Below are 27,919 nucleotides of genomic sequence, written 5' to 3'. Positions count from 1 at the left end.
AGTAATCAACCCAACACAGAGCACAAATTGTTTGCTAGCAGAAGAAATTAAGACACCTCATAGATCTGATGGAGAATCCCACTCTTCACAAGTTTAATCGGATAGATACCAACATGACCAAAGATTCATGATAAACACCCTTTAGTGTACATACAAAGCAACAGGTGCAAAATTTTCTATCAATCATCATCCACATGCAACCAACATCTAACAAGAACCAAAAGGTTAGCGACGATGAAAAACACTGTCAAATGTCATAAGGAAACTCAGAAACAATAATGTTACAATAACGATAATGGATTCTAACAGTATATCTGAGACTATTGCACGGACCATGGTCAGCTCAGAGTTTCTTTGACAATATGCATCAGGATGGATTCTAACAGTACACCTGAGACTATTGCACGGAACATGGTGAGCTCAGTTTCTTTGACAATATGCATCAGGATGCTGAAAGTGGGATAGGCCTCACACTATCCGCCGAAATGCTGTTTTCACCCTCTCCTTTGAACCGTCGTTCCTTAACAAGATGAATCAGGATGCTGAAAGTGGGATAGGCCTCACAGCACTCTGGATCCGCCGGAATGCTGTTTTCACCCTCTCCTTTAAACCCTCGTTATCACACTCTACTTCACCATTCTTTCCATCCAGCCGTGCGACATCCCCATCAACAGTGACAATCAACTTTCCTTCCTCTCCAACCTTGACGTCCCCAAAAAGGGAAACCAGTAAACTGTAGATGACTTTATGGGCCATTTTCTCCATCTCTTCTTGTGTCTTCTCAGCTTCTGCAACAGCTGTTACCTTTGGACCTTCTCGGCTGATGTTCAAGATCATAGCAACCACAGAGTCAGATACCATATCGCTAATTGGGTCAGATGGCCACTGCATTGTCACGTATTTCTCCGTTTCCTGCCGTATTGTCACTCTGTCATGCACAATCAATGTAGGCACATCAGGCTCTTCTGTAGGAGCCTCAACGCTTTCATATATTTGCTTCAGCCTGTGCTTTATAACTGAAAAAGCACCAGAATAAGGGATGGAGATCCTCTGGGTAATGTTTGCAGTAGAAAGCTGAGAGAAGACATGAAGATCATCCGGTGCCATTATCTGATATGTAAAACCCTTCTTGACAAGTAAGCCACTAACTGTTTCTCCTACTTCTGGTGTCTTCTCAGCTAGCCTTCCAATAGTTTTAGCCATTTTCTCAGAAGTGAAGTACAACTCTACTGATTGGCAATTCTTAGGTGTCATGATTTTTGTATTTTTATCCGCAAATTGGCTTATAAGCTTCTGCTTAAGCCTTCCCATCTCATTGGCTTCTCCATGTACAAGAATTATGTTTGGTGGCATAAGCTCATTTAAAAAAGCACTTGTCTGTGCAAAGTCTGCATGAGCTGAAAAAGAGTTGTAGTATACTTGCATGTTAAGAGGAGCAGTGAGACCATTCATGAGGGTGACTTCTTTGGGCTCATTGAGGATAGTTTTGGCGAGAGTACCCTCCACTACATACCCAGGAAGCACACAAGCATTTTTCTTATCTGAGCACCATTTATCAAATAGTTGCCTCGAGAGACCACTTTGTAAGCTACCTGGACTTGCCATCACAACTGAGGGACCAACATCATCAAAATTCTCTATGCTCTTCAATGGAGAAATGTGCTTGAAGTCAAAGGGGTTCGAATTTGCAAATTGGTTCCTGATCCTCTCATTCATTGCATTTATGTAGGTCTGATAGACAGCCATGCACCTTTTGGCAAGGGGAGAGGCATAATATATCGGAATGTTATGGAACTCAGGGTGGTTCGACCAATACTCATCAAGGATAAGGAGCAACTCTTGGGCTCTGCCAAGAGCAAAAGCAGGGATAAGCACACGACCGCCTTGAGAGATTGTCGAGTGGATGACATCCGTAAATCGTTTCTCCCGTATAAGGCGGGGCTGGTGGAGCTGCACGCCATATGTGGACTCAATGATACAGATGTCCGGTGAGAACTGGGGGATTTCAGCAGCACGGAGATGGCGATCTTCCTCACGGGAGTAGTCTCCAGTGTAGAGCACCCGGACACCAGCAATGTCAACCATGAACATGGCAGCGCCAAGGACATGACCAGCAGTGTAGCACCAAAAGCGAATCCCATTTACTTCCACAGTCTGATGAAAATCAATAACCTGAAATGGAAATAGTGGTTTAAGTTGCCCAACGTGTTTACTGTAATCATCCAAATGAGACAAAAGACAAACAGATGCTTCTGGAGAAATCATCCAATCAATTTCAAGCAAAAATTAACTAATGAAAAAGACAGTGAAAAGACAACATTAGTAGTGTTAAACAATATTCTAAAGATGTAATACCTCAATTTTATCCATCGTGCGAAGTATGTCTTGCTCATCATAGAGCATATCCTCAACTGAAACTTTGCTCACTTTGACATAGTCCGACAAAAGAAGCTTGTAAATAGCCTTTGTAGCATGAGTCATGAAAACCCGACCTTTAAACGTAGTCTGGAATACATTTTAAACATGTGAGCATGAAAAAGTATGGTTATGAAATCTCTCAAGAAAAAAAATGGTGCACACCTTTTCCAAGAAGTATGGAAGCGATGCAGCATGATCAAGATGAAAACTGAAAATTAAGCCAACATTCGACCAAGTTAGATCATTTCGCTCAAAAGGTTAAATGTGACATCCATAAGTGGTGAATGCAATGAACGGAATTAACAAGAAAAATAATTGGTGAATGCAATGACCTAAAGTGGACTAACAAACACTAGGTTTCCTAGATCCAGCATGTTATATGATCATAACAAACACTAGGTTTCTTAGATCCAGCACGTTATATGATCAATCAACCACAATCTAACTAGGGCCTGATGAATAGCACTTGGAACCATAATTCACTGCCAAGACTAAATTGGATTGCGAGTTAGAAATGCTTGATTCAAGCAGCATCATCTGACAAAATGCAAAGTCTTCCTGGGATTCTTAATTCCAAGCGACAACTTCCAATGAGAAGCAAAGTCTTCTTTTTGAAAATTTTATCATGTGCATATCATATGTCCTGAGGGATCAACTTGTACTGCTGATCCCCTTTGTGGTTACAATATGATGAGAAGAGGTAGCAAGAAGTGCAACCTGACAGGTTATTGCAAGGGAGACAATCAACATGTGACAAAAAAGAATTAACCGAGAAGAGGTTGTGCTCTGTCCTGCAACAAGCAAAATACAAAATTCTAGCTTCCCGTGTCTCAGTTAGAAAGATTCATCCGGAATAGGATAACAACAGTCCACTCTTTGCGCTTGCTTATTCGGTTCACTTTCCACTGACATCTATTACTATTTGTTTGAGCAATAGGTCAAGAAGCTAACAAGTTAAGAGTTGCAATATACCCAATATACAATAGAAAAAAAGGAAGGAAAAGGAAAATGGAATGACCACATACTGTGTGACGAGAAGCACATCAATAGTCGAGGGATCAATCTCGTCGAAATAAGGCAGTGCAGCCATCCCAGAGTAGGCCGGATGAATCCCACAATCAAACTGCCATCCGAAACCAAGCGAGAAGCTTAATGCAGCATCTATACAATCTCATACATGGCAAACTCATCCCTCACCGAGTATCTAAGCAATAGAAGATAAAAGATATAGAACGAACGCAGAATAGGTGACGGCTTTTTACCAAGACGATCTTTCCTCTGTAGGACATGTAGACGCAGGACCTGCCCACCTCACTGCCCGCCCCCAACGGGGTGACGATAAGCTGATCCCCCTCCCTCGGCCCCGCCGTGGCGGCCGTTGTATCCCGCCGCTTGAGAGACGAAGTCTGGCCGGTCATGGCGGATGCCATCCCTCCTGGCCGCTCGATCACAGCGAGAACGACGCAAGAACACCAACTCTTCCTGTTGCTAGGGTTTGATGAAGAAAGATTTGTCCGACTCCATGTGGATTCTTAAACTTAGACCTGATTAAGTTATCGGATCGGATGCCCGATGATCTATAGGGATCCGATTGCCGAGGACGATATCGGATTGTTCTGGGTAGGATCCATATGTGGATACGGGTATTTGGATTCAGATCAACTCGGCCGAATTGTACCACTCTGACGAATGGTTCCATTTTTTGGATTCGGATCCATTTTATTAACCTGTTCGGACCCGACCTGGTAACATACTGTGCGACGGCGTCTACCGGGTTTGAAGTGGGAAGATAAACACCACAAGCGGAAGCCGCCCGAAACCTAAACCTCCCAAGATTCACTCGCCATGGCCGCCGTCGCCGCTGCTCGCAATCATCTCCTTAACCACCTGCGATACCGCTCCTTCTCCTCCGCGTCGGCCATCCTCAACCCGTCCGATCCTTCTGCCGTGCTTACCAGCAAGCAGAAGTCCCGCGCCGCCCTCGCCCTGCTCAAGTCCGAGACCGACCCCTCACGCATCATCGATATCTGCCGCGCCGCCGCTCTTTCCCCCTCCTCATCCCACCTCGATCGTGTCGCTCTCTCCAACGCCGTCTCCGCCCTTGCCGACTCCCGTTCCTTCTCCCATGTCCGTTCCCTCCTCGACTCCCTTCCGCGCTCCGACCTCCCCCACTCCATTGTCCTCTTTGGCCAGGCTGGCATGCTCGAGGACGCCATCCGCACCTTCCGCGGATCGAACTCCTCTTCCGTCCGCACCCTCAACGCCCTTCTCTTCGCATGCATCCTCGCCGGCCGCCACGACGAGGTGGGCCGGATCTTCCGTGAGTTCCCCGGAACCCACTGTATTGCCTCCAATGTAGAGACCTACAATACCGTCGTCAAGGCCTTTTGCGAGTCTGGCACCTCCCGATCCTTCTATTCCGTCCTCGATGAGATGTGCCGCGCCGGGATCAAGCCTAACATGACCACCTTCTGCACCGCCCTCGCTGGGTTCTACAAGGAGGAGCGGTTCGACGACGTTGACAAGGTCTTGGAGCTTATGAAAAAACACGACTGCCACCCCGGGCTCAGCGCCTACAACGTGAGGATCCAAAGCCTCTGCAAGCTCAAGCGCCCGGGAGATGCGAAGGCACTTTTCAAGGAGATGATGACCAAGGGAATGAAGCCAAATTGGGTCACGTTTAACCACTTGATATTTGGGTTCTGCAAACAAGGCGACTTGGAGGAGGCCAAGAAGTTCTACAGGCAGATGAGGGGTCGAGGGTGCGTTCCAGATAGCAGCTGTTACTTCACTTTTATATACTACCTCTGCGAATGCGGGGACTTTGAGGCGGCGCTGTCGGTGTGCAAGGAGACCATGGCGAAGAACTGGGTCCCTTGCTTCTCAACTATGAAGATGCTTGTGAAAGGGCTTCTGAGTAATTCAAAGGTCGAGGAGGCACGGGAGCTCATGGAGAGGCTGAAGGAGAAGTTCTCGGGCAACTCAGATATGTGGAAGGAAGTGGAAGAAGCATTGCCTCAGTAGTCTCAAGGAAGAAATGTTAAGTGGTATTTCTTCTTGGCTTTTGTTTTATATGTTGTATGATAGGTGATAGTGGTTTGAGTTTTGCTTAATAAAGGTGTGGTTAACTATATATGAGTAACCTTAATGTTTAAGTTCTTTATCAAACTTATGTAGCCATGCTTTTGTGAAATGCTAGTTTCTGAATTGTGGAACTCACAATTATCTGCAATAGGGGAAAGAAAAATAGAGGTATCATCAGTGGCTGACTTGTTGTGCTGTTCCAAGTCTTTGACCTAGTTCCTATCTTACTTAGAAACCAAGACCTGTAGCTTATGACATCCGCTTTTTAGGCTTAGTTTCATGTAATGGATATTGGTCACGTTTTTTGGTTTCTTACTTTTTGGCAGCCCATGGATTTCTCCATGTTTGAAAATCTTTTTTTATCCATTCTTGTGATTTTCTCTCTTTTTCTCTTACCTTGTCCAAAATTTTGTCATTTACTGCTTCATCCAATAGTATTCACTCTGAACAATAGTATTCATACTATGCTTTGTTTATGATTGTGTTTTATTAGTTGCCTTATCGTGATTGTTGGAAGACTTAATTCCATCTAATGTTACCTAGAGTCTTGATGCTGCTATCCTATTTGCCAAGATGACTTTCCAGCACATTGTTGTCAAAGTCTAACTCGAAATTTCACTGTTGCTTCTCTCAATTGTAACAGTGAAAGTCTATGATACTCTAATGATCATAATCAACTGTGATCACACAAAACATTGCGATCAAATGGGACATTAATCTATGGTTTTTATAAATCTGTTTCTCACCCTGTAGTTAGTATTGTTCCACTAGGCCTAAGACTAGCCTACCTTTGGATTCAACAATTCATCACTTTGTCTCCCTTTAGAATTACTTAGTTTTCATAAATTTCTTTGTTTCCTTGTTCATATATTCATACTTGAATCTTAATAAAAATGATGTAATGTGTTATTGAGGAATGTATTTTTTATGCTCGCTTACTAAAAAGGGATGAAATGTTTTTCCTTGTTCTTCAAAATGATGCCATGTGAACATGTAATAGAGCTCAAGCGCTAGAAGGTATAGAAAAGAAGTATCTTGTATTATGACTAGCATAGATTGATATTTGTATAAATGTTAACTATGCCTATCACACTAAGTAATCTTGACTATGGCAGGCTTCAATGGATTCTTTATAAATTTTCATAGTGATAACAAATAGTTTGAAATTGGATGGAGAAACATTTACGATCTGTATTGTTAGCTAGTAATTCAAGGTTTTCTATCCTGTGTTCCCACTGGTCTACTTTTATTTGAGAGTTTTGTTCTGCTTGACCTTTATACATTAAAAATACTTAATTACTATCTATGGTTCAAGTCAGAGGCATTACCTAATTAAAGTTGATTATACTATTTGAGTTCTCCTGGTTCTGGCCTTGTCGATTGAGAATCTCTTTACCTTGTCAGAATTCCCTCTCAAAGAGATCTCACACAGCCATGGAAGTTCTCATTTATCTCTATTTTCTTCAATGTGCAACTCAACTACTGGAGCCTTTGCTTCTATCACTTTTTCAGTTCACAAAGTATCTTCAATGTGCACCAAAAATGTATATGACTTGTTCAGCAGCCAACCGTTGGCATAAGTTTGAAGTCCTTTCAACTATACTTCTGTTTTTCATCTTTTTGTAGTCCTGTTACATGTAGATTCAAGTGAAAATGATAACGTAAGGATATTCATCAGGGAAGAATCCCGCCATACCCAGCCCGGTGTACAATCATCACAATGTGGCATTTCACAGCCTTCAATTATAAATACATGGATTTGTAGGAAGCATCATTTATCCGAATTATCAATTTCCTTCTTCATACAATTGCAGATCAGCACTTTCTGAGGCATGCTAGTGGCATTGAGCTTGCAACATCTCTTTGCCTTAATGGTGTAAAATGCTTGATTTAGCTCCCTGCAGTAGCCATAAAGTTATATCATGTTATAGCAGAACCTCTCACTCTAGGGCTCGGGGTAAGACTTCTAGAGTGTTCAAAGATGAAGAGGATGGTGCTTATTGATGTTGACTTTCACTCCTAGAGTGTGATTACAATACAAAGGACACAAACTTGGTCATTAGAAGATGAGACCATGATCTCTTTAGCTGAACACGCATGTAGTAATCTGACTTCTTAAGGAGCTGCCTGCTTCAGAAGATATAGCATCGTTAAGCGGAAAGAACCATTGGCATTTGGAGGTTTGGCACTCACGACATATGATCTGGAATAGATGAATATTGTGGCTGGTCAGACAAGTGTTAAGTGTCACCATTATGATATCTAGGTTTATTTTGACTTTTTCTCTTGTAAAATCAAGGCATGCCTAACTGAATTCTTTTGAAGCAACATGCTTTACCTATTAAGTTTATTTGTGTTATCTGCTTAGTTAGTCTCTTTTTGGTCTTGCATGTGTCACTATCTGCATGAACAACTTGGATGAGCTATTAAGCATGATGCTTAGTAAGTCCCTTTCAGCATGTACAAGGGCAGCTAACTTCCACAAGAAGGTGATAGGTTCCTTTTTGAGATAACTTGTGCTATACGAACTTTAGCAATGGTAAGGTTACTCCTTTGTGACTTGAGAGACCAAGATTCGAGTCATGATAATACTCTTAAATATTTAAAGGTAAGACTATGTATATCGATACTCCCTATACTCCGCACTGGCGAGAGCCTCGTGCACTGGGTATGCCCTATGCTATGTGAACCTTACCAACAATTGCACTTTCTTTTTGGTCAGGTGCTTTATTCGGAATTTGTTGAACAAAGACTAACCAATTGCCTTCTGTAAATAAAGTGGTCCACGAGAGTGATTCACTTTTAAGTTGGCTTAGTAACTGGCTGACTGGATTAGCTGCTTCCTATCTTACATATTTGAGAGCACTCTATGGCCTGAAATGTGTCAAATTTAAATGGGAGACCCTGCAAGAAATGCGTCGAGGCTACAATTTTTGGATTAATATGCACAATTTTGTGGTCAGAATTGCTGGCACTACTTTTATAGGAAAAGGGGATCAAGATATGTGCTATCAGGCCTCAGTTCCTATTGCCAGATAAGCTATGAAGTTAGGTTACAAATGATTCCTTGCTCTCAGCAGGAGTACCCCTCATTTATACTCTTCAATTTGTTTAGGATCACAGTCAAAATGACCTCTTTACTTTTGTGATTATGCTTTTTTTTATCTAGCTTTTATCTATATCTACTAAGTGTTCTAACATGAGGGATTTGTGGTTGCAGGAGTTCCCATGGGTTGCACAAGTCAAGCTTCTTTCAATAATTTGACAGTATTCATTTCCAAGTATTTACTTGTCAGCAGATAAGCTCTACGGGTTCATAAGGTTTTCAGTTGCATCTACTTTGTATGTTTTGTTCCTAGATCTGTCTTCAGGACCAAGTCCAGTGATTGAGATGTTTTGTTTTTTTATCGAAATTTTAGGCTGTCACTGGGACCTATGACGCATGGCTAGGTTGTATCACTGGAATGTTGGACTAGACAAAATATATATATATATATATATATATATGTTTGTTTTTACAGTAATTTTAGACAAAGTTTACTTTTCTGTTTATAAACTTTTCTTCTCTTTCTTAGTAAGAGAGCTGTAGATTGAACTTAGCAAGTGTTTGCCTATTCATTCTTTTGTGTTTTGTTTCCCCCACAATGGACACTAATGGACCTATTACAAATGGTAGTATATATTGTGTTGGACCTATTACAAATGGTACTATATATTGTGTTTGCTTATGTGATATTTCCAAGTTCCTTGAGGATAAGATTCAGTTATGTATACACAGATCTAGAGAGAAAAAAATCTGTCAAGCCTGGATTAAATGGAATGTGGAATACTGTCCGTCGATGAAGAATGGGTTCACCCTAAGAAACAAAAAAAAACTTAATGGGGGTAAGACGGAGTTGTAAAAGCGGTGGTGACCTTTCCATATTGTAATTACAATGTCGTCTTAAAGATGAAGCTAATCCCTGTTATTGTAAAGCTTAGTTTTGTAGGGTATGCTTCAAGAACCTGCTCACAGGATTGAGGGTGTGTATGTTGCAGCTTCAAGAATGGGTTCACCCTAAGTAGTTCTTTTTGACATTCTTGAATGCATTTTGTTCGCATTCAAGTCTTCTCTTGCTACTCGCCTCACAGGAAATGGAAAATGGAATTGCTTTCCGGCTCTTATCTACGCCAATCACTGGACTTAATTCCCCAGACGCATTGCAGCCTCCCTCTCCATCAACGCCACTGCTGCTGTGGCTATCGCCTACTTCATTCAACAAAGATCGTTCACAGGGATCTAAAAGCCATTAACATCTTGCTAGATGAGAAAGAACATGAACCCTAAGATAGCAGATTGTGGCAACGATCAGACCCATCAACACACTACTAAGGTTGCTGAGACATTGTAAGCTCGACATGCTCCGTTCCTGCCGCTATTAATCTACAATTCAATTAGCATCTTCTCAGCTTCCTTTGTGGCATGCAGTGGTTACATGGCACCGGAGTATGTTCTGCATCGAACCTTCTCAACTAAGTCGATGGTTTTAGCTTCGGTGTCCTGCTTCTGGAGATAGTTACCGGCGGAAATAATGGTTCGGGGCGATTCTGGGAACCTTGTTGTTACCTATGAAAGTGCTTCACTTAGACAAGCATTACACTTGATCTATTCACTATAATGTCACACTTGATCTATTCACTATAATGTCAGAGACACTATAATGTTTGTCTAGTGGCCTGTCTTGCCCATGTGTATCCTATTAACAAACGTAAGGAGGAAAAACAAAAAAGACACCAAATTGTCAAACTGTAACTTGGTTTCACAAACATATACAGTTCAACAACCAAACCAATTCAAGCTTGTAAATAGATTGAACACAGTTTACATGAAACTTCCATATTTAATCACACAATCAAGATCCTCATACTAAACTTCCTACTCTATGGCTTATAACAAGATGCACTAATCCAACAAGAAAACGGAAACAAATGACATGCTATCAAGTAATTAGGAGTAGTGACAGAAATAATGATTAAGTATCGAGTAATCAGAGTGCAATCTTCATCAACCAAAGGGGTGCCTAACCCATTAAGTTTCTTAACGCTTGTTAAGAAATGTCTGTGATTCATGTATTCACACCAAAGACAAAACCATTGCTGAATGAAGGTAAATTACTTGAAGGTGCCTGATTCCGCAGTGGTGAACGAAAGGGGTTTGGTGTCACCGGATGGCTGATGTGCAGGCCAGCTCCACGTAGCACCTGCTTAGCATTTGCACATGATATTTCAGACGTTTCGGTGAAGAAAGTCGGGACATTCATCGACTTAATTAGGTCGATGGCACTTTCCCAGCTCCCATAGTTCTCCAGTCCACAGTTCAGAGCAACCACAACATGTGGAGAGGATAGGTAAGGGGCTTGTTCCTGATACATTCCTCTCACCATGTTGACTCTCAGCCTACCACTAATTCCTGAGAAAGTCCCTGATAGGTTACTTGGAACTTCAGGACCAATCATAACCATCTGTATGTTACCCAACCCATTCAGCAAATGCCCAATCTCAGCAAATGCAGGCATCCAATCTAGCTCTCCTGCAGGGCCAAGGTAATGCACAGTCACCTCTTTCCCTTTAATTAATCGATTCTTAGAACTTATAGCTAGGGCAGTCACTATATGGTGAACTGTCAAAGGGTGTGAGAGTATTGCAGAAACAGGGCTTGACAATGGGAGAGATCGGAGATTATAGTACTCAGACCAACCAGAGAGAAGAGTGGGATTCGAACTTCCATTCAAATAACCCGCTAATGCTGAATCTGGTGGATACTCCCCATCGCCTAGACCTCCCCATGCCTCTGAGTTTCCACTTGTCTTTACAGGGAGGAGGCCGTATGGACAATGAGAATAGCAATTGCATTTCCTTCTCCACATTCCTTTCTGATGGACACCCTTTGTTTCAAGCCATTTGCATGGGTTTTCAACAAAGCAAGGAAAGATAAATATCTTGATAGACAACTCTTCCTCTCTCTCCATCATTGCTCTGTAGAGACCGCATACACCCTTGTGCGCATCCTTCCAGTGCTGCTTCTGGCACACAGGGCCACAATAAACCACTGCACGACATCGTCCACAACACAAAGACTGATCCCCATAAATCTCTTTGTCACACATCGCGCACTGCCTCAAAGTAGTCCAATTGGTCATCACTTCAGCAGGAGGAAGCTCTTCCTTGGGTGGTTCCAGACACTTTGTTGAGGCCGAAACAAGCTTCTTCTCCTCGTATACCTGACTCATTGGATGTGAAATGGTGACAGCAACAAGGTCCCCTCCCTTGATGACTTCAGGAGGCCACTGCACATCGACTGTCTCAATAAACAGTTCAAAATTCATAAACCTTCCTCTTCTGGGAATGCTATCATCAGCCCATTGAAGCAACGGGTGCACAAGAGCTATAGCTTTCATGAAAGCATAGACATATCGGAGCTCCTCAAGCGTAGGATTTCTAAACCGCAGCCCACCTGTTGAAGTGCATCGAGCGACATCAATGGCTGGAAACCTATCAGGGCCAGAGGATTCCAAAGCCAGTGACCTTATCATTCTCTTATTGGAAGGGGACAACAGTGGTTCTTGATCAAATAGGACTCTCAGCACTTCCACATTTGGAACTCGATTCGTCTCCCTAACTCCAGTCATTCTCATGGCATCCTGCTCAGATTTGAACAAGTGGAAGCCAAGGTCCCCTCCATCTCCACCAATGAACTGAGCACAAGGAAACAATTGCTTCTTGTTGGACCAGTCTGTGTCCTTCCCAATTCGGATGCCGAACAGATGCCGTGGCCTCAGCCTTTTCCACGGTTCAGTACGGAAGAGGGCGGCTGCAGCCCGGAAGAGGGATTTGATGAATGCCGGAGGAGCTCCTTCAACTTTCAGAAGGCAAGTTCCACAGCTAGGTCCAAGGCCCGGCCCAGAGCCAAATTGCTCTTGGAATCTGGCAAACAGGTCCTTGAGATGCACCTCCATGGTGTAAATGCTTCTGTTGAAGAAGGAAAACTACAGATCGCCTTTCCACAAGAGATCCCTCGGTCCAAAAGAGTTGTCAATTAGCGACCTCTAATTTCTTGCACCAGCACTGCAGAATCGGCACATATATCTCAATAAAAGATCAAAAACTAAAGATCTGAACTGACTCGGATAAACCCAAAACCAAGAACAAGGAAAACAATGCTCGATTTTGCTTCAAAATTCCACAGAAGCCGCAGTAAACCCACCGCAGAAGCCCACAAGAAAACCAAACACATCGAGATATAAACTTTCACAAGTTTATGAGTTCCGGATGCCCACAAAAGACTGAAAGATTAAAGCTTTTTAATTATGTTCAAGAATCAACAAGCTCGTACAATAATGCCGCATCAACAAAAACAAAGAAAATCGCATTGCATCAAGGAATAGGGAGGCAGATTTGCCAGAAATATTCAAGAAGGAAACCTAACCGAGAGAGCGGAGAGAGAGAGAGAGGGGAGAAGGGACTCACTAATCGATAGCCTCAATATGCAATCCTCTACCCTCTGAAGAGGGCATCCAGAGAGGCAGTGCATGCGAACGCATGCTCGAACGACGTTGTGATCCGACGGTTCCCGTGGATAGCATCGGACGAGACGATTCGAGAGATTGGAGGTGCTCGCATTTGTCGCCGACCTAAATTTGCTTTTCTGACCGCCCAAGAATAAAAGACGGACCAAAGTTACCGACCCACACCATCACCCGCCTTAAGCTATAGTGGGTCCCACTGTGGTAACCTCAATCCCCACGGCGAGTAGCTAAACTTCGGGTAGGAACCAATGCGTAGAAAAGGTGGCTTCTCATAAAACTGTTTGCAAACGAATCCCCTCGCCCAGGAGTTGCCCGCAAGTAACAAAACCCTCCTCTCTGTTGAAACCCTAGCGAGTGTACTCCCGTCAACTCGACAATGCGCCGCCCCAAGCCCAAGTTCTCCGGCGCCCGCAAGCAGCGCCGGCTCTCGGAGGCGCAGGAGATCCAGCTCCTCGACTCATGGATCGAGGCCGGGATCCCTGACCCGGGAACTAACCCCGTCGCCATCTCCCCGCCGCCGCCCGACGCCCCCATCGGCCGCACCAAGGACGGCAGTTTTTCTCCTTATGCCGGAGTCCGGTTCTTCCGGCAACTTCCTATCTCACAGAGAACCAAGGACGGCATTGCGCCCAAGTACGTCGAGATGAGCGACATCCAGCGCGCCTCCCTGCCCCACTCTCTCTGCGGCCGTGACATCCTTGGCGCTGCCAAGACCGGCTCCGGAAAAACCCTTGCTTTCGTCATCCCCGTGCGTAAGCTTGATCTTGTTAAATTCCTTTTTGTAGATGAATATTATATTGATATGATGCTAAAATTCTGCCTTGTCACGGTGTTCTGGTATGCTAACATGTTAAAATCAAATGCAGAATTTTATAGTACCGTGACTGGAATTCATATATTCTGGGTTTTTTTTCTTCTGCTGAATGCCATCATTGTTAGGTTTCTTCGCCTTTTCTAAGATGAGCATTATATTGAGACTAAAACGGGCTGTCATTAGAATTCAAATAAATATCCTGTGGTGGCTCTTAATTTTGATTTACGTGATTTTATTGGGAATATCCAAATATTTTGACAGAGATTTGGTTTTCTATTTTACTGTATGTATCATTAGTTATACTATGATATGTATGAAGATAGCAACAGACGATTTTCGACATCCTCTCTCGATCAGTTAAGGTGATTTTTTTTTCAAGTACTGACTTGAGCAGTTTTTATTTTCTAGGTCATAGAAAAGTTGTACAGAGCAAGATGGGGTCCTGAAGATGGTGTTGGTAGCATTATAATCTCCCCTACGAAGGAATTGGCAGGACAACTTTTTGAGGAATTGAAAAGAGTAGGTAAACACCACAGTCTGAGTGCAGGCCTTCTGATTGGAGGACGTAAAGATGTTGACGCAGAGAAGGAACGTGTCAGTAGTCTGAACATTTTGGTGTGCACACCAGGTCGACTCCTCCAGCACATGGATGAGACCGCAAACTTTGAATGTTCACAGCTCCAGGTGTGTAATAAATTAGCTTTTTAATTGTTATAAGGTTTTGAATGTAATGGTTGAAGGTAATGTCATATTTTCCTCGTGGATACAGATTCTGGTGCTTGATGAAGCTGATCGGATTCTTGATGCTGGTTTTAAGACGGAATTGGATGCAATTATATCTCAGCTTCCCAAGCGAAGACAAACCTTGCTTTTCTCTGCAACCCAAACAAAGTCAGTTAAAGACCTGGCTAGGCTCAGCTTGAAGGACCCAGAGTATATAAGTGTGCATGCTGAATCAGTAACAGCCACTCCTGAGCAACTGACACAACTTGCCATCATTGTTCCCCTTGACCAGAAGTTGAATTTGTTATGGAGCTTCATCAAAGCAAATCTTAAGTCAAAAATTCTTGTCTTTCTTTCTAGTTGCAAGCAGGTATTTTTCCGACGTTCACCACTTTCTGGTATTCGTCCATCCATGATTATTGTTATGATAATTATTCTTCGGAGCAAAGGTTAACTTGTTATTTAAATGAAATAAATGTGTGCATGCAGTGTATTAACCTATTAATTATACTGATAAAAATTTCTGTATGCAGTGTTTTCTGTAATTACTATCACATTCATGTCTTAGAGATATCAGCATGTTGGATCATTGATCTAAATCAAGTTTAATATTAACATGGTTAACTATATTATTAATTTGGTTGAGTAAATCATTTGAGTCAATTTTGTAAATTCAGACATGAGCACTGGTTGATCAATGATCATCTTGTAAGTTTGTTTTGACTCATAACCATCTGGGCACAGATCAAATTGCAAATTTCATACCAGATTCTTTTATATGTAAGTGGCCATTAGAAACTAGAGTTCCTGAAATTAAACGTTGACCTGATATGTAGCATTGAGAAATGATACGTGGATGGATCCTTCCTAGGAATGGTTCAATATCATTTACATCTGTTGTCATATGTAAGATATTACTACATTATTGATATGTAGTGGTATCTGCGAGCTATGTGAATGAGTTTGTGTTAAAGAGAAGGCTAGAAGCCTAGATGGTTATTGCATGCAGACTCTTTAAAGATGATGTGTACTAGAGTGTTCTTTTGGTTGTGTTGACTGTGATGATGCACAAACAGCAATTTAAGCATGCCTCCTATAAACATCAGCCTTGCATTTAGGGTTCTGATTTCATCTGTGCACTACTGAATGGAGATGTGCTGTCAATGGACTACCTAATTTTGTGACTTTCTAGTTTTTCTTGAAGATGCATGTTTTTATATTATTTGTTTCCTGACACTGCACCTGATCCGAGCAGGTTAAATATGTATATGAGGTATTCAAGAAGCTTAGACCAGGAATTCCTTTGAAATGTTTGCATGGTCGCATGAAGCAAAATGTAAGAATGGCTACATACCTTCAATTCTGTGAGGAAACTTCAGTTCTCTTTTCCACAGATGTGGCATCTCGGGGTCTTGATTTTTCAGCAGTGGATTGGGTGGTCCAGGTGAATAGCAGTCTGGGTGACTAATTTTGCTGCAAAGGATCTTGTGCTAATTGGTTTTTCTATTCAGGTTGATTGCCCAGAAGATATTCCAGCTTACATTCATCGAGTTGGCCGCACTGCCCGTTTCAGAAATGCAGGGAAGTCATTACTGTTTCTTATGCCTTCTGAGAAAGAGATGTTCACAAAATTACGAGCTGTTGAACCAAAAATTCCAATCAAGTTGAAGAAGGTGAATGACTAACCATTATTCATCTACTGGTTGATTATCTTGGGGCATTTATAACATTGGATGATTGACTAAAATAACTGTTCAAGATCCTAATTGGCACCTTTTATATTCATGTAATCTTGCTGTACCTATTGTTAACTTTCAAGAATTTGTATCTTTTATCATATTATCTAGAGTCCTAGAGTTGGGGTTGATAAGAACAATGTTCATATTCTCAACAAGCACTTTCTATGTGACAATTTGCTGTCTCAACAAGCTAATAACATCTGGTTGACTATCCACATTCAGTATACCTGCAATCTTATTTGAACCATTAACATGTTCATTTTTAGTTTCCAATTTTTTTTTATGTTAATTTGAATGTAGTTTATCCTCTGCCACTAACTTCCGTTTTGGTGAATGCTTTGTCAGGCAAAAGAACCAGTATCAGTTTCTGCGTTGTTGTCGTCTCTGCTGGTTAAATTTCCTTCTATGCAACAGTTAGCGCAAAGGGCATTTGTCACATATCTGAAGTCCATATTTCTGCAGAAAGACAAAGATGTATTTGATGTATCTAAGCTTCCCATAGAAGATTTTGCAGTATCTTTGGGTCTCTCAGTGACCCCGAAGTTGCGATTCTTAAAGCGAAAATCGAATGTGCACATGTCATCTACCGAAACTACTGAGGAAGTTGAAGCATCTGATGACAAATCTAAAGTTCATAATATTAATTCACAAGCAACTGTTAGGTCAGATGATGTAGAAGATGATGTTCTTTTACCCAAGGAATCGCCCTCTTTTGAACCCGAAGGCGATAAAGCAGAGTATGTCATGATATTTATTTGCGTACGCTGTCGGTTTTTAGTTCCTCAAAACCTGTTTTGATTTAACTAGTTGGCTTATTCAGATTATCTACCAGGATTTTGAAGAAGAAGAAGCTGAAGATCAATATGCATAGGCCTCTTGGAACAAGGGTAAAATATGATGATGATGGGAATGTAATCCCTCCACTAGCTGCCTTGGCTGATAAAGAGACTGGTGATGGTTCTATTCACCTTGGTACAGGTTTGTGCCTTTCAAATACTGTATTCAATTTTGTCGAACAAGTAATTTTTTATTTTCTAATAGCAACTGGGACTTTTTTCTTCCAATTTACCTGCATCTATTAAAACTGCTTTTATATCTTGTTCATCACTTTAGCTATATTGAAAATGTATTTGCAGTTAAAGAACGATATGAGAAACTAAGGGAAGCGATGAAGGTGCGGGACAAAGAGGACAAGCTTCTGCACCGTCAGCGCTTGCGTGACAAACGAACAAAGGAGAAACTAAAGTTGAAGAAGTGGAAGGAAGAAGCGGAAGAGGGGAACACGGGGGATGACCATTCAGACTCAGATGAAAATGAACAGAGAAACCCCAAAAGAACGAAGATATATTTTGATGACGATGACAATGATGAAGTTGATGATGCTAAGGCAGCTAAAAAGAGTGACTCAGTCACTTTGGCCGAGCAAGAAGCCCTGGCCCTTGAGCTATTGAGTTCTATGCATTCGTGACCGAGTCAATTTGTGATTTTTTGCTGTCCTATAAACATATATCTTTATATGTTTCAAACACAGTCCAACATGCATCAATTTTGATCCGAAAACATTGCTCCGGAATGATCTACCAGCAGCGTTGAAAGCGACATCATATATGTAACAGAAACACAAAATTACTCTGAATACAGTATCTTGTATGTTTATATTCACTTCATAGTAGCCTTCTGTATTGGATGAGTAATTTCTAAGCGTCCGGATGATATGCTAATCCTTTACCTGGGCAGTGACACACTAACCAGTTTTAAATTATGTTTGTAAGAGAATTCCTGGTGAACAAAATATTACTCGATGAATCACGATATCATCTGTTAGGATGCTTGTGCTTGACAAAGTCGCAGGGTTTATTTAGCACACACCATTCCAACAATGGCGTGGTAGAACAAGTATGAAAGGCCAATATAGAACAGAAGGAAACAAAAGTGAAGGAACTACAGATCCGAGGACATCAAAAAAGGTCTACCAAATGTAACACTGTTGCTTGCTTCAAGAATACACGTCTCTCAGATTGGGCAACTGCAGATGACAAAATATCTACAATGTTTCGAAAACATGCTTTATTATCTTTAGATTCTTAAGATTCCCAATCTCAACAGCAGAATGTAAAACAGAGCGACCCAAATTCTCGATCAGCCGCAAATAGTGACTTTCCATGGAATATTTATACATCATGTTTTAGATATGAATTCTCATTCAACTGCAATCTAAGTTGTGGTAGTGACTTTCCATGGAATACGTACACACACTCTGGTACTCGTGTTTTAGATATGATACAAGTACTACTATAAAGACAAAATTCAACCAGCTTGATTGAGAGTACAATCTCCATTGGGAGATCAATGTTCATCCTAAGAATTATGTTTCATAACGTCGCACAACTGAATCTTCCGGTTCTCCATTCTTGCCTCGAGAAGCTTAGCCTTCAAACTGTGATTCTTTGCCTCCCTTGCTCATTCGATGCAACCTTCTGTTCCTCTGCTGATATGAGAGTTTATCGAATTAGAGGAACACTCTTGCCCCACACTCGGTGAGCTTGGGCAAACTTCACCTGAATTCATGTTAGGAGATAGAGTGGCGTTCAACATCCGACCTCTCAATAGGTTCTCATTTGATAAACCTACTGAAAATTTCTTCTTGTTGCCATTGCTTGTACAAGTTGACCTCCAAAATCTACCTATAGAAGACACCTTCCTGGATTGCCTGGTGGTTCTTGAACAAACTTCACTAATTTCACTGTTTAAGCTGTCATTATCTCTTTTCATATCACAATCAGTTCCACTAACTGATGCAACGCTTTCTTCATGGGCCTCTGGAGAATTACAAGAACCCTGCCCCTCAGCATAGCTCATGGACTCCAAGTCGCTGTGATCCTCATCTCTCATCTTCATTGGATTTTCCAGAAAGATATCAGTTTCAGGGCTCACCGTGTGGATTTTGGAGGCATGACTTGCAGGGCTGTAACCACAGCATGGGTCAATCTCTCTTTCAATAGTTTCTTCTCTTGGCTGGAATTCTTCAAAAACAGAGAAGATATCCCCTGAAGATGGAGGAGGCTGGTAATGGAACTTAATGTCCTGGAACTTCAGTAAGCTGGCCGCCTCTCTAAACGCCTCAGCTTCTTTCAGCAATGACATATTTCCATTAGAATCAGAATGTGCTCTGAGAAATGCATCTAGATCTGCTTGAAGCTCGCTCAACTCTGCATACTTTTCCTCGAGCATGAGTTTTGCATCTACCAGTTTCATCTGTACCCTTTCTTCACGCCAAACCTCTGCCATCTGCAGCATCCTTCTCTCTTCATCCAATTCTTCCTGGATTTTTGTAGATTCTCTCTTCAAAGATTCTGCTTCAGCTTTGTCATGCCCGATCTCCTTTGCAAACTGATTGCATACCTCCTCAATGAGCTCACGTTCCTTCTTCTCCCTCTCATAGTCTTGCAAGTACTGCTTTGCTAATAACTTGGCCTCAGCAAGCTCATGTAGAAGCTTGGAATTCATGATCTCCACTCTCTTCCGACCTTTCCTCTCTCTACTGAGGTCATCCTTGATGACTTCAATAATGTTCAGAACTTTCTCATGCTCTCTACTCTCTCTATTCTGCCATGAAGCCTTCTCAACCGCAAGCTTCCTCGAGAAGTGATTAAGCTTTTCCTTGGCAGATCGTCTCTCATTTTCAAGCTCATTAATGCGGTGACGAGCCTGCTTGAGCTCTGCCTGAAGAATAGAAATGATGGAAGTAGTCGTCAGCCAATCCTTGGGAAGCTTTAGGTGACCATCATTGTGATAAACCTTATCCGAAGACCTTAAGCACCCAGCCTCCCATTTTGTTGCTTTCTCCATTGCCAAATCGAGATATGAAGCAGATGCTTCGAGCTGCTTTCGGACAAAACAAATGAAGATGATGCCATATCAAATCAAACTGAATGGCCAATGCTCCTTTAGCCTATCAACCACAAAGACAAGGTTACCTTCCGTGAAGTAGCTTTCGGGTCGGATGAGATAGAACTAACAAGCTCATTACTGATGCTACTGAGGAGGCCTGTTCTATCATGATGACAGACATTTGGAAGGCGAAGAATCCTTGGATCAGGCTACAAAGTTGAACAAGTACGGTAAGATAATTAGTATACAATCAGCATAAACACAGAAACCACCTAAGAGCTACTGGTAGGAGCACAAAAGAAGGCTGACAACAACTATAATAGGCATGAAATTTAGATGAGAAATGTTTTCATTACCAAAATTAGGAAGTGATCAAAGCAAGTGAACCAAAATCATTCCTTACTCCATTTGATTCATTATAAGATTAATATCACAAGATTGAAGCTTCAAGGGATCTCCCATGAAGGCAAAAGATCCCACTTACTAATAATTTTGGGAAATTATTCTTCATTGGTTATTGGAGAACCAACAACATTGCCATTTCTCCACATGGAAACTGTAGGTATAAAACAATTTTAGGATGAAAATGCAAGCAAAATCCTAACTTTCCAACAGATTTGACCGAAACTCCCCCACAAAACATAGAAGGAAGAACCGCGAAGAAAGCTAAGATCCTCAGAAACAAATTCCAATATCCAATGACAAATTTAAGGTATTCTTCTTCCCAGGCTAGAAGGTTGTGCAGGTGAAAACCCTACCCACTTTCAGATTCCACCACACGAGAATCACGGTGAAGGGTGAGGATTGTAGGTCAGAGAGATCAATCAAAACTCAAACTTTACCGGCATACATTCGACCAGAAAGCATATAATGCGGTCATACCTCCAACCCTAGCCGAGCTCTCCGGCGTTCCCGCCCGCCACCACTAACCTCTGCCGCCTGAAAATGCCACAACGCCGCCGCGAGCTTCCTCGCCGATAATCCAGTCAACAGCCTTCCTGCGGCACTCTTGTCATCCCGTCGACCTTCTCCGCTCGGACCGACCCGCTCAGGCTTCCGCACCAACCGTTCCGCATCGTCCAGCTTCCAACTCAAGTGGGGAGTGACGGGGAAGCTCCGCCTCCCACCTGAGAAAGGAGGTTTCTTGATTTGACGGCGGAGGTAGCGAGCTCGTCCGGGCAGGGAATCGTCGGAGGGACGCAGCGTTATGGTCTTGGGAGAGCGGCTCGCCGGAGCGGCAACTTCCGGGAATTGTGCCTGCGCGGTGGATCGTCCCATCAGGCATAGCTTATTTGGCGCCATCGCACTGCCATCGTGGGGAATATGTAATGGCTTCAGAGGTCGGATAATAGATATTAAAGGGGGGAAAAGAACAAACACATTTGCTTCCAAACGAAAAAGATGGCATTTTGCCCCATTGTGTTCATCCTAAATATAATTGCTTCTGTTCCTGTACTTAAATAGAGATATCATGTGAATAAAGCACATTCATCCACTGTATGCATTCACCAACAAGGTGGATTAAAAATGCAACAGCTCGATCACAAGCTCGATGCACAACCATTTGTTGCATGTGAGCATCATCTTGGCTTTTATGCTTTTGATGGTCCTTGTTGCTCGTAAACAACACTTTGGTGCTGCAATCTCAAAATAAAAGAGATACATACACACACACACACCTCAAAATCATGAACCGGAGGAGCAGCTACATTATGGTCTTTGTAAGACTACCTTCAGTGTCGATGACTCCATCATTTCCTCTGTGGCACTGGCAAAAGGAGAAAAAGTTTGACATGCATGCATGAAACAGTCTTGTTCATCAAGGAATCGAACAATTGGCATCTTTTTCTTGAGATGAAAACAATGAGTCTCTGATCTCTTCCCCACGAGACAAAGCTATCCAATAATAATGATTGCTGGTGAAGGTCAATTAAGAAGCTCGTCGTGGGGATGGCCCGCCCATGTTCTGAAAAAGCTAGCAGAACAGGAGCTGTCATACTGACAAGACAAGCTGAGGACGGTCACAACAGACGAAGAGCCCATGGGACTCACAGCATCATCCAATTATCTGCCTGCAAGAGAACAAAATGTCTATGATGAGCGCCGCATGTTGTGACTTTTGTTGAGGACGATCACATACCTTGCAATACGTAGCTTCTAGTTTTTCAGCTTCAGATTACTCCGTGAATGAATTGAGAATGTAACTTTGAGTCCGTGATCAGTGCACTACGACTCAAATCCCTCATGTCTCATCTGAAGAAAACTTGTTAATATCCAGAAGAATAAAGAGAACTTTTGAAGCAGATGCCCAATCCACAAGGAAACTTAGCTAATGCATTTGGGCCTATTCAAGCAAAAAGATAACTAGCTGATTTTTTTTATCTGGAGCATAATCTTGCAATATGCTTCTTTATCTTTCTCTCTCTCTCTCTTTTGGATCAGAAAGGTCATCTTACCCGGTACTGAGCTCAAGAAGAAAAAGGAAACCGGAGTGACAGATTGGATAACATTGCCATTCATACATGGACCAGTCCGGGTCAGCATGTGAATGACGGTAAATGGGAAGATCATAAGAAAACCTAATGAGATTCTTGTGCGAGTATTAGGTTTGTTTTTAATGTCTGGATGTTTACATGAAACTGGCCATGTTGAGTGTTGAATGAAGGGACGTTGTCCACATCCAATGTATGAGTACATTTGGCATGGTGCTTTGTCTAAGAACAGGGACCATGAACCTGAAACAGACGGCAGTGTGGGTTACATGTTAGTGACAGATTGAATTATGAACTACTCTTTGGAGTGACATCTCAGGTGAATTTGAGGCTGTGAACTAACAGGGTTTCCTTCTGAAGAACTCTATGGATCGTGTGATTTATGGAGGCCTTTAAAACTCGATAAATGTTGGTGACAGACTGACTTGTGAACTACATTTTGAGGCTGTGAACAGCTTTCCTTGTGCACAACTCAATAGATTGTGTGATATATGGAGGCTTTAAAACTTGTAGTATATGGAGCATGAGTTTGTCACCCACATGCAACTCCGGAATACCGAAATGGAAACCATGTGCCATGGGAGACGGAAGGGTGCATGAACTCAAATTCAAACTCCTATAGAAAATTGGAGATACTTTGCACTAAGAACGATAAAAAAAAATGAAGAGGCAAGAAGAGAAAAAAAGAGCATGTTTGAATCTTTAAATCTAGCTATACTGCAGCTAAAATCAGTATTTACACACTGCAAAACCTTTTAAAGAAGGTGTTGACTCAGATTTCAATTTGAATCCATATGAACCAAGTTAAGGTTCATATGGAATCAAATTTTGTTAAGGTAAAACCTATGGTAATTCATAAAGATATAAAATTACAAAAAAAGCGCATGCAAGTATAATCTCATCTTGAATTGAGGTTCGTCGAGCTTCATATATAATTTTCAGCTTGAATCATAGGCTTGTGTAAGGCTTGGTTCAAGATTAAAACAGATTCTTTCTTGAAATAATTGTAAACTAGCCAAATCTCCCATAAGAGAGAAGCAATAGTACCATAACAAATGCTGTTATGATGATAGCACAGTAAGTTAGCCTCTACATTGGAAGCTTTAGGGACGGTATTTTGTCATAGCATAGTTCTTTAAACAATATGCCATTTTCTTTTATCAATATTTTATAACTTGAAGAATGCTTATTTTTTGTTGATTGCTAATGTTATAAATCATATCATGATTTATCACTAATATGTATCTCCATATGGAACCTTAGTGACCTCAAAACTTGGAATTCAGATGGAGAAGGGCATGTACAGAAACAGAGGCTTAAAATGACTCTTTACAAGTTCAGGTAGATAGTAGTACCTTACTTGCTACTGTAAGCCAATTATGTTGACTAAAGGATTCTTATCTAAATTATTTGTGGTCAATGTGTTTGAGGCCAAGCATTTTCCCCCTAACCCTAATCAAGTGCTGCACAACTTGCTCTGGAAAAGGCTCTTTGGAAGATGGCAGTTCTAATGTAAAGATAGGAGAATGACATTGAATTTAGGACAAGACTTTTGTTCTTGTGTCGAAAATCCAAGCCAAATAAATGTCAGCCTCAACTATTTTGTTTGATAAAAATCACTCAGTACAAGTTGGCTAATCAATCAAGAAGTAGTATCCTTTCACTTTCAATAGGAAGACCTACTTCTGCTGACGAAAATGGTACAAGAGGAAATCATCACTTGCAGTTTAAGAGTATAGAAAAACCAATTTGTATATTCAGGGTCAACTACTAGACTAAGATCTACTTGGAATTTTGGATCATAGAATCATCTCATCTCCAACATTCTTATGTGAGTTTTTAGCTGTAAGTTATATGCTAGATCTATTTGGCTCGTTTCTTTTGTTAGAAAAGCTGTACAAAGCACAAAGCAATTGCTGCATAGATCATTGTTATCAGTCTAAAGATCATAATAGGTGCAGAAATTTTATTATAGTTTCTCGAAGATCTGACAGAAAAATTTTAGCAGCCACTGTTTTTGAGTTGCTTTACAACCAGTAAAGCCTTTGAACAATATCGGAAGCCCTATTGACTAGCAGTTGATATGGTTCAATGAATGGTTCATACCGCCCACAGTTTGGAATCTCTCTACTGATAGCTATATTTTATAAGTATCAATGATTGTTTATCCTTCTTCACTTTGGCAAACAACAATGCAACTCAAATAATGACACAGAAGCAGACAGAATGGTTGACAAGCAATGCCAAATAAGAATGAAACTCCCAATTTCAAACGTGGAGTTGGAAAGTAACTAAAGACTGGGACAGCACCCAACTTACCGAGATAAAATTTCAACAAGTCTTGCACATAGTTATAAGTTTTAATATTAGGAAAACTGTGCTACATAGCTGTGACATTAACATCTACGTAAAACTAGAGAAAATTATATTATATTAAATAACTTACTGTGTTCTTGTTGGTCATGCCGAGATTCCCTCAGATGCCCTTTTCACACTTCTTTTTGCCCTCTCTTTTTAGTCTGCCTTATGATTTTATCCTATCCTGACTTCAATGAAGTCTTCAAGGACAAGACTGATTTTTCTTAGACCTAAACTTTTAAGTTTAATACCAATATTGAAAGATTTATCACTTATTTTCTTGTAGAGAATTGTACAACCTACTTGTTTCATTATTTGATTCATCAATTACTTAAGAAATCAGATTTGCATTTTTGTCCTCGATGATAAAACAACGAACAAGTTACTATCATTTCCCTTTCCTGTCATAATTCTTTTCTCTGTTAAGTCATGCACAACACCTATTTCCGAAGATGATAAACTTTTTTTTCTCTTTTTGAGGACACAACATGATGACCTTGCTGTCTCACACTTAGTTAGATCATTAAAAGAGTCATGTTTTGCTCCCTTAACTTACGTTACTGCTACTTCAGGAGCAGGAATAGTTTCTGTCAAATTGAATCTCTCATGTGATCATACATCTCATCTAGTAACCTAAATACTGCCAACCACCTGTATAATAACTTTTGGTTAAGAACAAAACAAGTACACTAATTCTTGGCTTAGACTTCTCTGACCTCTACATGATGGTTGCTGTGATCTACCATAATATGCTAATGATAACCATCTTTAAGGTAGAAAAAAAACCATTCTTAATTATCTTCAACCTTACTGATAAATGGACTGATGTAATCTGATAGTTTTTTAAAAAATTAGCTATAGGAACTCATCAAGAATTTATAGTTTACATTCTAAAATATCCATCCTAAACTATGGGCAGACTAGATACAGAGGTTGACACCTCACCTAATATCTTTTCTTCAGAAAAAGAAATAAAGAATTAAAGAAATACAGAATGGCTTGAGATTGTCCAGTCAGCAGTACCCATAGATAAATTTTTTGCACTCAATGTGCAGCCTTGTAATTGACACATGAGTTAGGAATAGCAGTCAATTGAAGGTGGGGCATGAATATTATAAGTCCAATCCATGTCTAGCATTGACCTAACTTCTATAATCCTGGAAGTTGGATATGATCCTAGAATTAGCAAGCCACAATATATCCAATCCAGTGGGCAGCAAAAGAAAGCTGGAAAGGATCAAACACTTAAAAGTGAAAGAATCATGCCATAAGGACACCTTTCCAAACTGAACTCAGTGAAAGATACCCTAGAGAGAGAGAGAGAGGGAATTTAATGGAAGATACCATAGGAATGGTGTGTTCACACTTCCAGGTAAGAGGATAGAATCACTTCTGCAAAGAATTTAGTGGAAGATATCATAGGAATGGTGCGTTCACACCTTCTTGGTGAGAGATTCCCTTATGCTGGACCTTTCACACTCACCTAACCAGTTCCATGGCTCCTTTTCAACACTCTTCCTCAACCACTAACATCAAACAGTTTGGTTACCCACAACACATCATACAATGATCTTAATTCAAGAAAGCAAGTAAAATTCTTCGCCTGCCCTGCCGGAATCTTGTTGTTTTCCAACATTCTCGTACTTCAAATGCCAAATCATGATATGTGGAGTCTGTGCATTTTGATGAAGATTCAGATTAATAGGTGTAAAAAATAGCAAACTACATCTGTCAATCTATTGCTGAAAAATCTTCATTTTGGTGAAGATTCAGATTCTATGTGCTGAAACTACATCTTCAGCACTTCTGGATATCAAGCAATCTTTTAGTCTAGGATATATTACTTAACCTATTACCTATTAGACCGTCCAAATTCCTGTGTTGACCACCGTAGGAGGTCAACCAGTTTTGCTTCCCTTAATTCCAACTGCAAAATATATATAAGATTGTGCCCCAACAAATGCATCAATGCCTTCTAATATTTTCTACATCAACAAAAATTCAGCTTCCATTATTATATGCTCAAGCATTAAACTCTAATGCCCAAAAGCAACCCTACCTTTTGAATTTGAATCCTTCTCTATTGCGGTTGATTACCCATTTATTTGCCCTATTAAGTGAAGAGGTTCCTATTACAAATAAATGCAGTAATATTTCACAATCCATACGAGTGTTCTACGATAAGTAGGTTGACTTCGAGGTAACATCAGATCTTCTTACCTGCGTTGGGATGCAACAGACAAAAACCCTCTTCCGCCGAAGAGGTGCATTACAGTGCAGAATCCTCGTCCCCCGGGATTACAATCCCCTTGAGATGCGCACATGATCTTCAGGTACGCTTTTGAGATTGGCGCACCTGCCGGCAGGAAGGGTGGCTCGTTGACCACGGAGAGCGTTAATTCCCGCGTGTGGTGGCACTCGACTTGCGGTCGAAGACATAAGACTCTTGACGCCAACACAAAGCAAACCGACTCCCCCGAGGAACCGCGTAAGCAACCTAGGGCGGCGGTGAAGCAACGTGCAGGGCACGTGATGAGCAGTGATGCCCACGCCTCCCGTGTTCACACCTTTGGGTAGGCGTGGGTCCCGCCGATGTTGGGGTCACAAGATGCGAATTCCCTGGATTGTGACCCACTACCTGACCCTGACGGGAACTCTCTTGCGGTTGGGTTTCGCCGCGTGGGTCCCATCGGGGCGACGGGTGTAGCTCAGCGGTGGAGAGCGGGACAGATTATGATGACATGGAATCCGACGGTGGATCATCGCTTCTTTTGAATCCGGAGTTGCTTCAACTGCAGTACCAAATGAATAGCTTTAGCTGCGCTGACCATCCAA

General features: G+C 41.5%; 5 protein-coding genes across 9 annotated transcripts; 2 read left to right on the top strand and 3 right to left on the bottom strand.

Annotated features, from left to right (window-relative positions):
* Positions 1-208: 208 nt before the first annotated feature.
* LOC103986566 (cleavage and polyadenylation specificity factor subunit 3-I) lies at positions 209-3,916 on the bottom strand. The gene is made up of 5 exons (XM_009404583.3): positions 3,681-3,916; positions 3,444-3,541; positions 2,581-2,626; positions 2,356-2,505; positions 209-2,172 (listed from the first exon to the last, which is right to left on the bottom strand). The coding sequence occupies exons 1-5, from the start codon at positions 3,846-3,848 to the stop codon at positions 535-537; spliced, it is 2,100 nt and encodes a 699-aa protein (XP_009402858.2). The 5' UTR covers positions 3,849-3,916; the 3' UTR covers positions 209-534.
* A 293-nt stretch (positions 3,917-4,209) lies between these two features.
* Positions 4,210-9,026, top strand: LOC135675580 (small ribosomal subunit protein mS86 (rPPR1)-like). 2 transcript variants are annotated; one of them, XM_065185872.1, is made up of 2 exons: positions 4,210-5,457; positions 8,723-9,026. In XM_065185872.1, the coding sequence occupies exon 1, from the start codon at positions 4,264-4,266 to the stop codon at positions 5,440-5,442; it is 1,179 nt and encodes a 392-aa protein (XP_065041944.1). In that variant the 5' UTR covers positions 4,210-4,263; the 3' UTR covers positions 5,443-5,457; positions 8,723-9,026. The 2 variants fall into 2 exon arrangements, with proteins under 2 accessions (XP_065041944.1, XP_065041943.1); XM_065185871.1 differs by having other exon boundaries at positions 4,210-5,465.
* Positions 9,027-10,312: 1,286 nt separating this feature from the next.
* On the bottom strand, positions 10,313-13,161 carry LOC135581350 (uncharacterized). Of its 2 annotated transcripts, none has more exons than XM_065185870.1 (2): positions 13,009-13,161; positions 10,313-12,606 (listed from the first exon to the last, which is right to left on the bottom strand). In XM_065185870.1, exon 2 carries the CDS (start codon positions 12,495-12,497, stop codon positions 10,608-10,610), a length of 1,890 nt encoding a protein of 629 aa, XP_065041942.1. In that variant the 5' UTR covers positions 12,498-12,606; positions 13,009-13,161; the 3' UTR covers positions 10,313-10,607. The 2 variants fall into 2 exon arrangements, with proteins under 2 accessions (XP_065041942.1, XP_065041941.1); XM_065185869.1 differs by having other exon boundaries at positions 12,968-13,014.
* Positions 13,162-13,363: 202 nt separating this feature from the next.
* Positions 13,364-18,005, top strand: LOC135581255 (DEAD-box ATP-dependent RNA helicase 32-like). Of its 2 annotated transcripts, none has more exons than XM_065185868.1 (8): positions 13,364-13,815; positions 14,290-14,565; positions 14,651-14,974; positions 15,860-16,048; positions 16,116-16,277; positions 16,689-17,080; positions 17,164-17,321; positions 17,480-18,005. In XM_065185868.1, the coding sequence occupies exons 1-8, from the start codon at positions 13,444-13,446 to the stop codon at positions 17,809-17,811; spliced, it is 2,205 nt and encodes a 734-aa protein (XP_065041940.1). In that variant the 5' UTR covers positions 13,364-13,443; the 3' UTR covers positions 17,812-18,005. The 2 variants fall into 2 exon arrangements, with proteins under 2 accessions (XP_065041940.1, XP_009402855.2); XM_009404580.3 differs by having other exon boundaries at positions 13,370-13,815; positions 17,176-17,321.
* A 546-nt stretch (positions 18,006-18,551) lies between these two features.
* Positions 18,552-27,542, bottom strand: LOC135675579 (uncharacterized). 2 transcript variants are annotated; one of them, XM_065185867.1, is made up of 5 exons: positions 21,966-27,542; positions 21,117-21,491; positions 20,321-20,443; positions 20,142-20,225; positions 18,552-20,066 (listed from the first exon to the last, which is right to left on the bottom strand). In XM_065185867.1, exons 1-5 carry the CDS (start codon positions 22,074-22,076, stop codon positions 18,804-18,806), a joined length of 1,956 nt encoding a protein of 651 aa, XP_065041939.1. In that variant the 5' UTR covers positions 22,077-27,542; the 3' UTR covers positions 18,552-18,803. The 2 variants fall into 2 exon arrangements, with proteins under 2 accessions (XP_065041939.1, XP_065041938.1); XM_065185866.1 differs by having other exon boundaries at positions 18,552-20,225.
* Positions 27,543-27,919: the final 377 nt, after the last annotated feature.

The sequence above is a fragment of the Musa acuminata genome, chromosome BXJ1-6 (genome assembly GCF_036884655.1).
Source record: "Musa acuminata AAA Group cultivar baxijiao chromosome BXJ1-6, Cavendish_Baxijiao_AAA, whole genome shotgun sequence".
Taxonomy (NCBI): domain Eukaryota; kingdom Viridiplantae; phylum Streptophyta; class Magnoliopsida; order Zingiberales; family Musaceae; genus Musa; species Musa acuminata.
The sequence above is the reverse complement of the archived record's forward strand: the minus strand, read 5'-3'. Positions and strand labels throughout refer to the sequence as shown.

Bases quoted from the DNA above. Each gene is read 5' to 3' on its own strand.
- LOC135581255 (XM_065185868.1), top strand. From the start codon at position 13,444: ATGCGCCGCCCCAAGCCCAAGTTCTCCGGCGCCCGCAAGCAGCGCCGG. The intron at 16,049-16,115 runs GTGAATAGCAGT...TTTTCTATTCAG, and splicing joins CAGTGGATTGGGTGGTCCAG to GTTGATTGCCCAGAAGATAT. The intron at 17,081-17,163 runs GTATGTCATGAT...TGGCTTATTCAG, and splicing joins CCCGAAGGCGATAAAGCAGA to ATTATCTACCAGGATTTTGA.
- LOC135675580 (XM_065185872.1), top strand. From the start codon at position 4,264: ATGGCCGCCGTCGCCGCTGCTCGCAATCATCTCCTTAACCACCTGCGA.
- LOC135675579 (XM_065185866.1), bottom strand. From the start codon at position 22,076: ATGCCAATTGTTCGATTCCTTGATGAACAAGACTGTTTCATGCATGCA. The intron at 20,444-21,116 runs GTATGACCGCAT...TCAACTTTGTAG, and splicing joins GAGCTCGGCTAGGGTTGGAG to CCTGATCCAAGGATTCTTCG. The intron at 20,226-20,320 runs GTAACCTTGTCT...GTCCGAAAGCAG, and splicing joins CGAAAGCTACTTCACGGAAG to CTCGAAGCATCTGCTTCATA.
- LOC103986566 (XM_009404583.3), bottom strand. From the start codon at position 3,848: ATGGCATCCGCCATGACCGGCCAGACTTCGTCTCTCAAGCGGCGGGAT. The intron at 3,542-3,680 runs GTAAAAAGCCGT...TTCGGATGGCAG, and splicing joins ACAGAGGAAAGATCGTCTTG to TTTGATTGTGGGATTCATCC. The intron at 2,173-2,355 runs GTATTACATCTT...TTTCCATTTCAG, and splicing joins GCACGATGGATAAAATTGAG to GTTATTGATTTTCATCAGAC.
- LOC135581350 (XM_065185870.1), bottom strand. From the start codon at position 12,497: ATGGAGGTGCATCTCAAGGACCTGTTTGCCAGATTCCAAGAGCAATTT.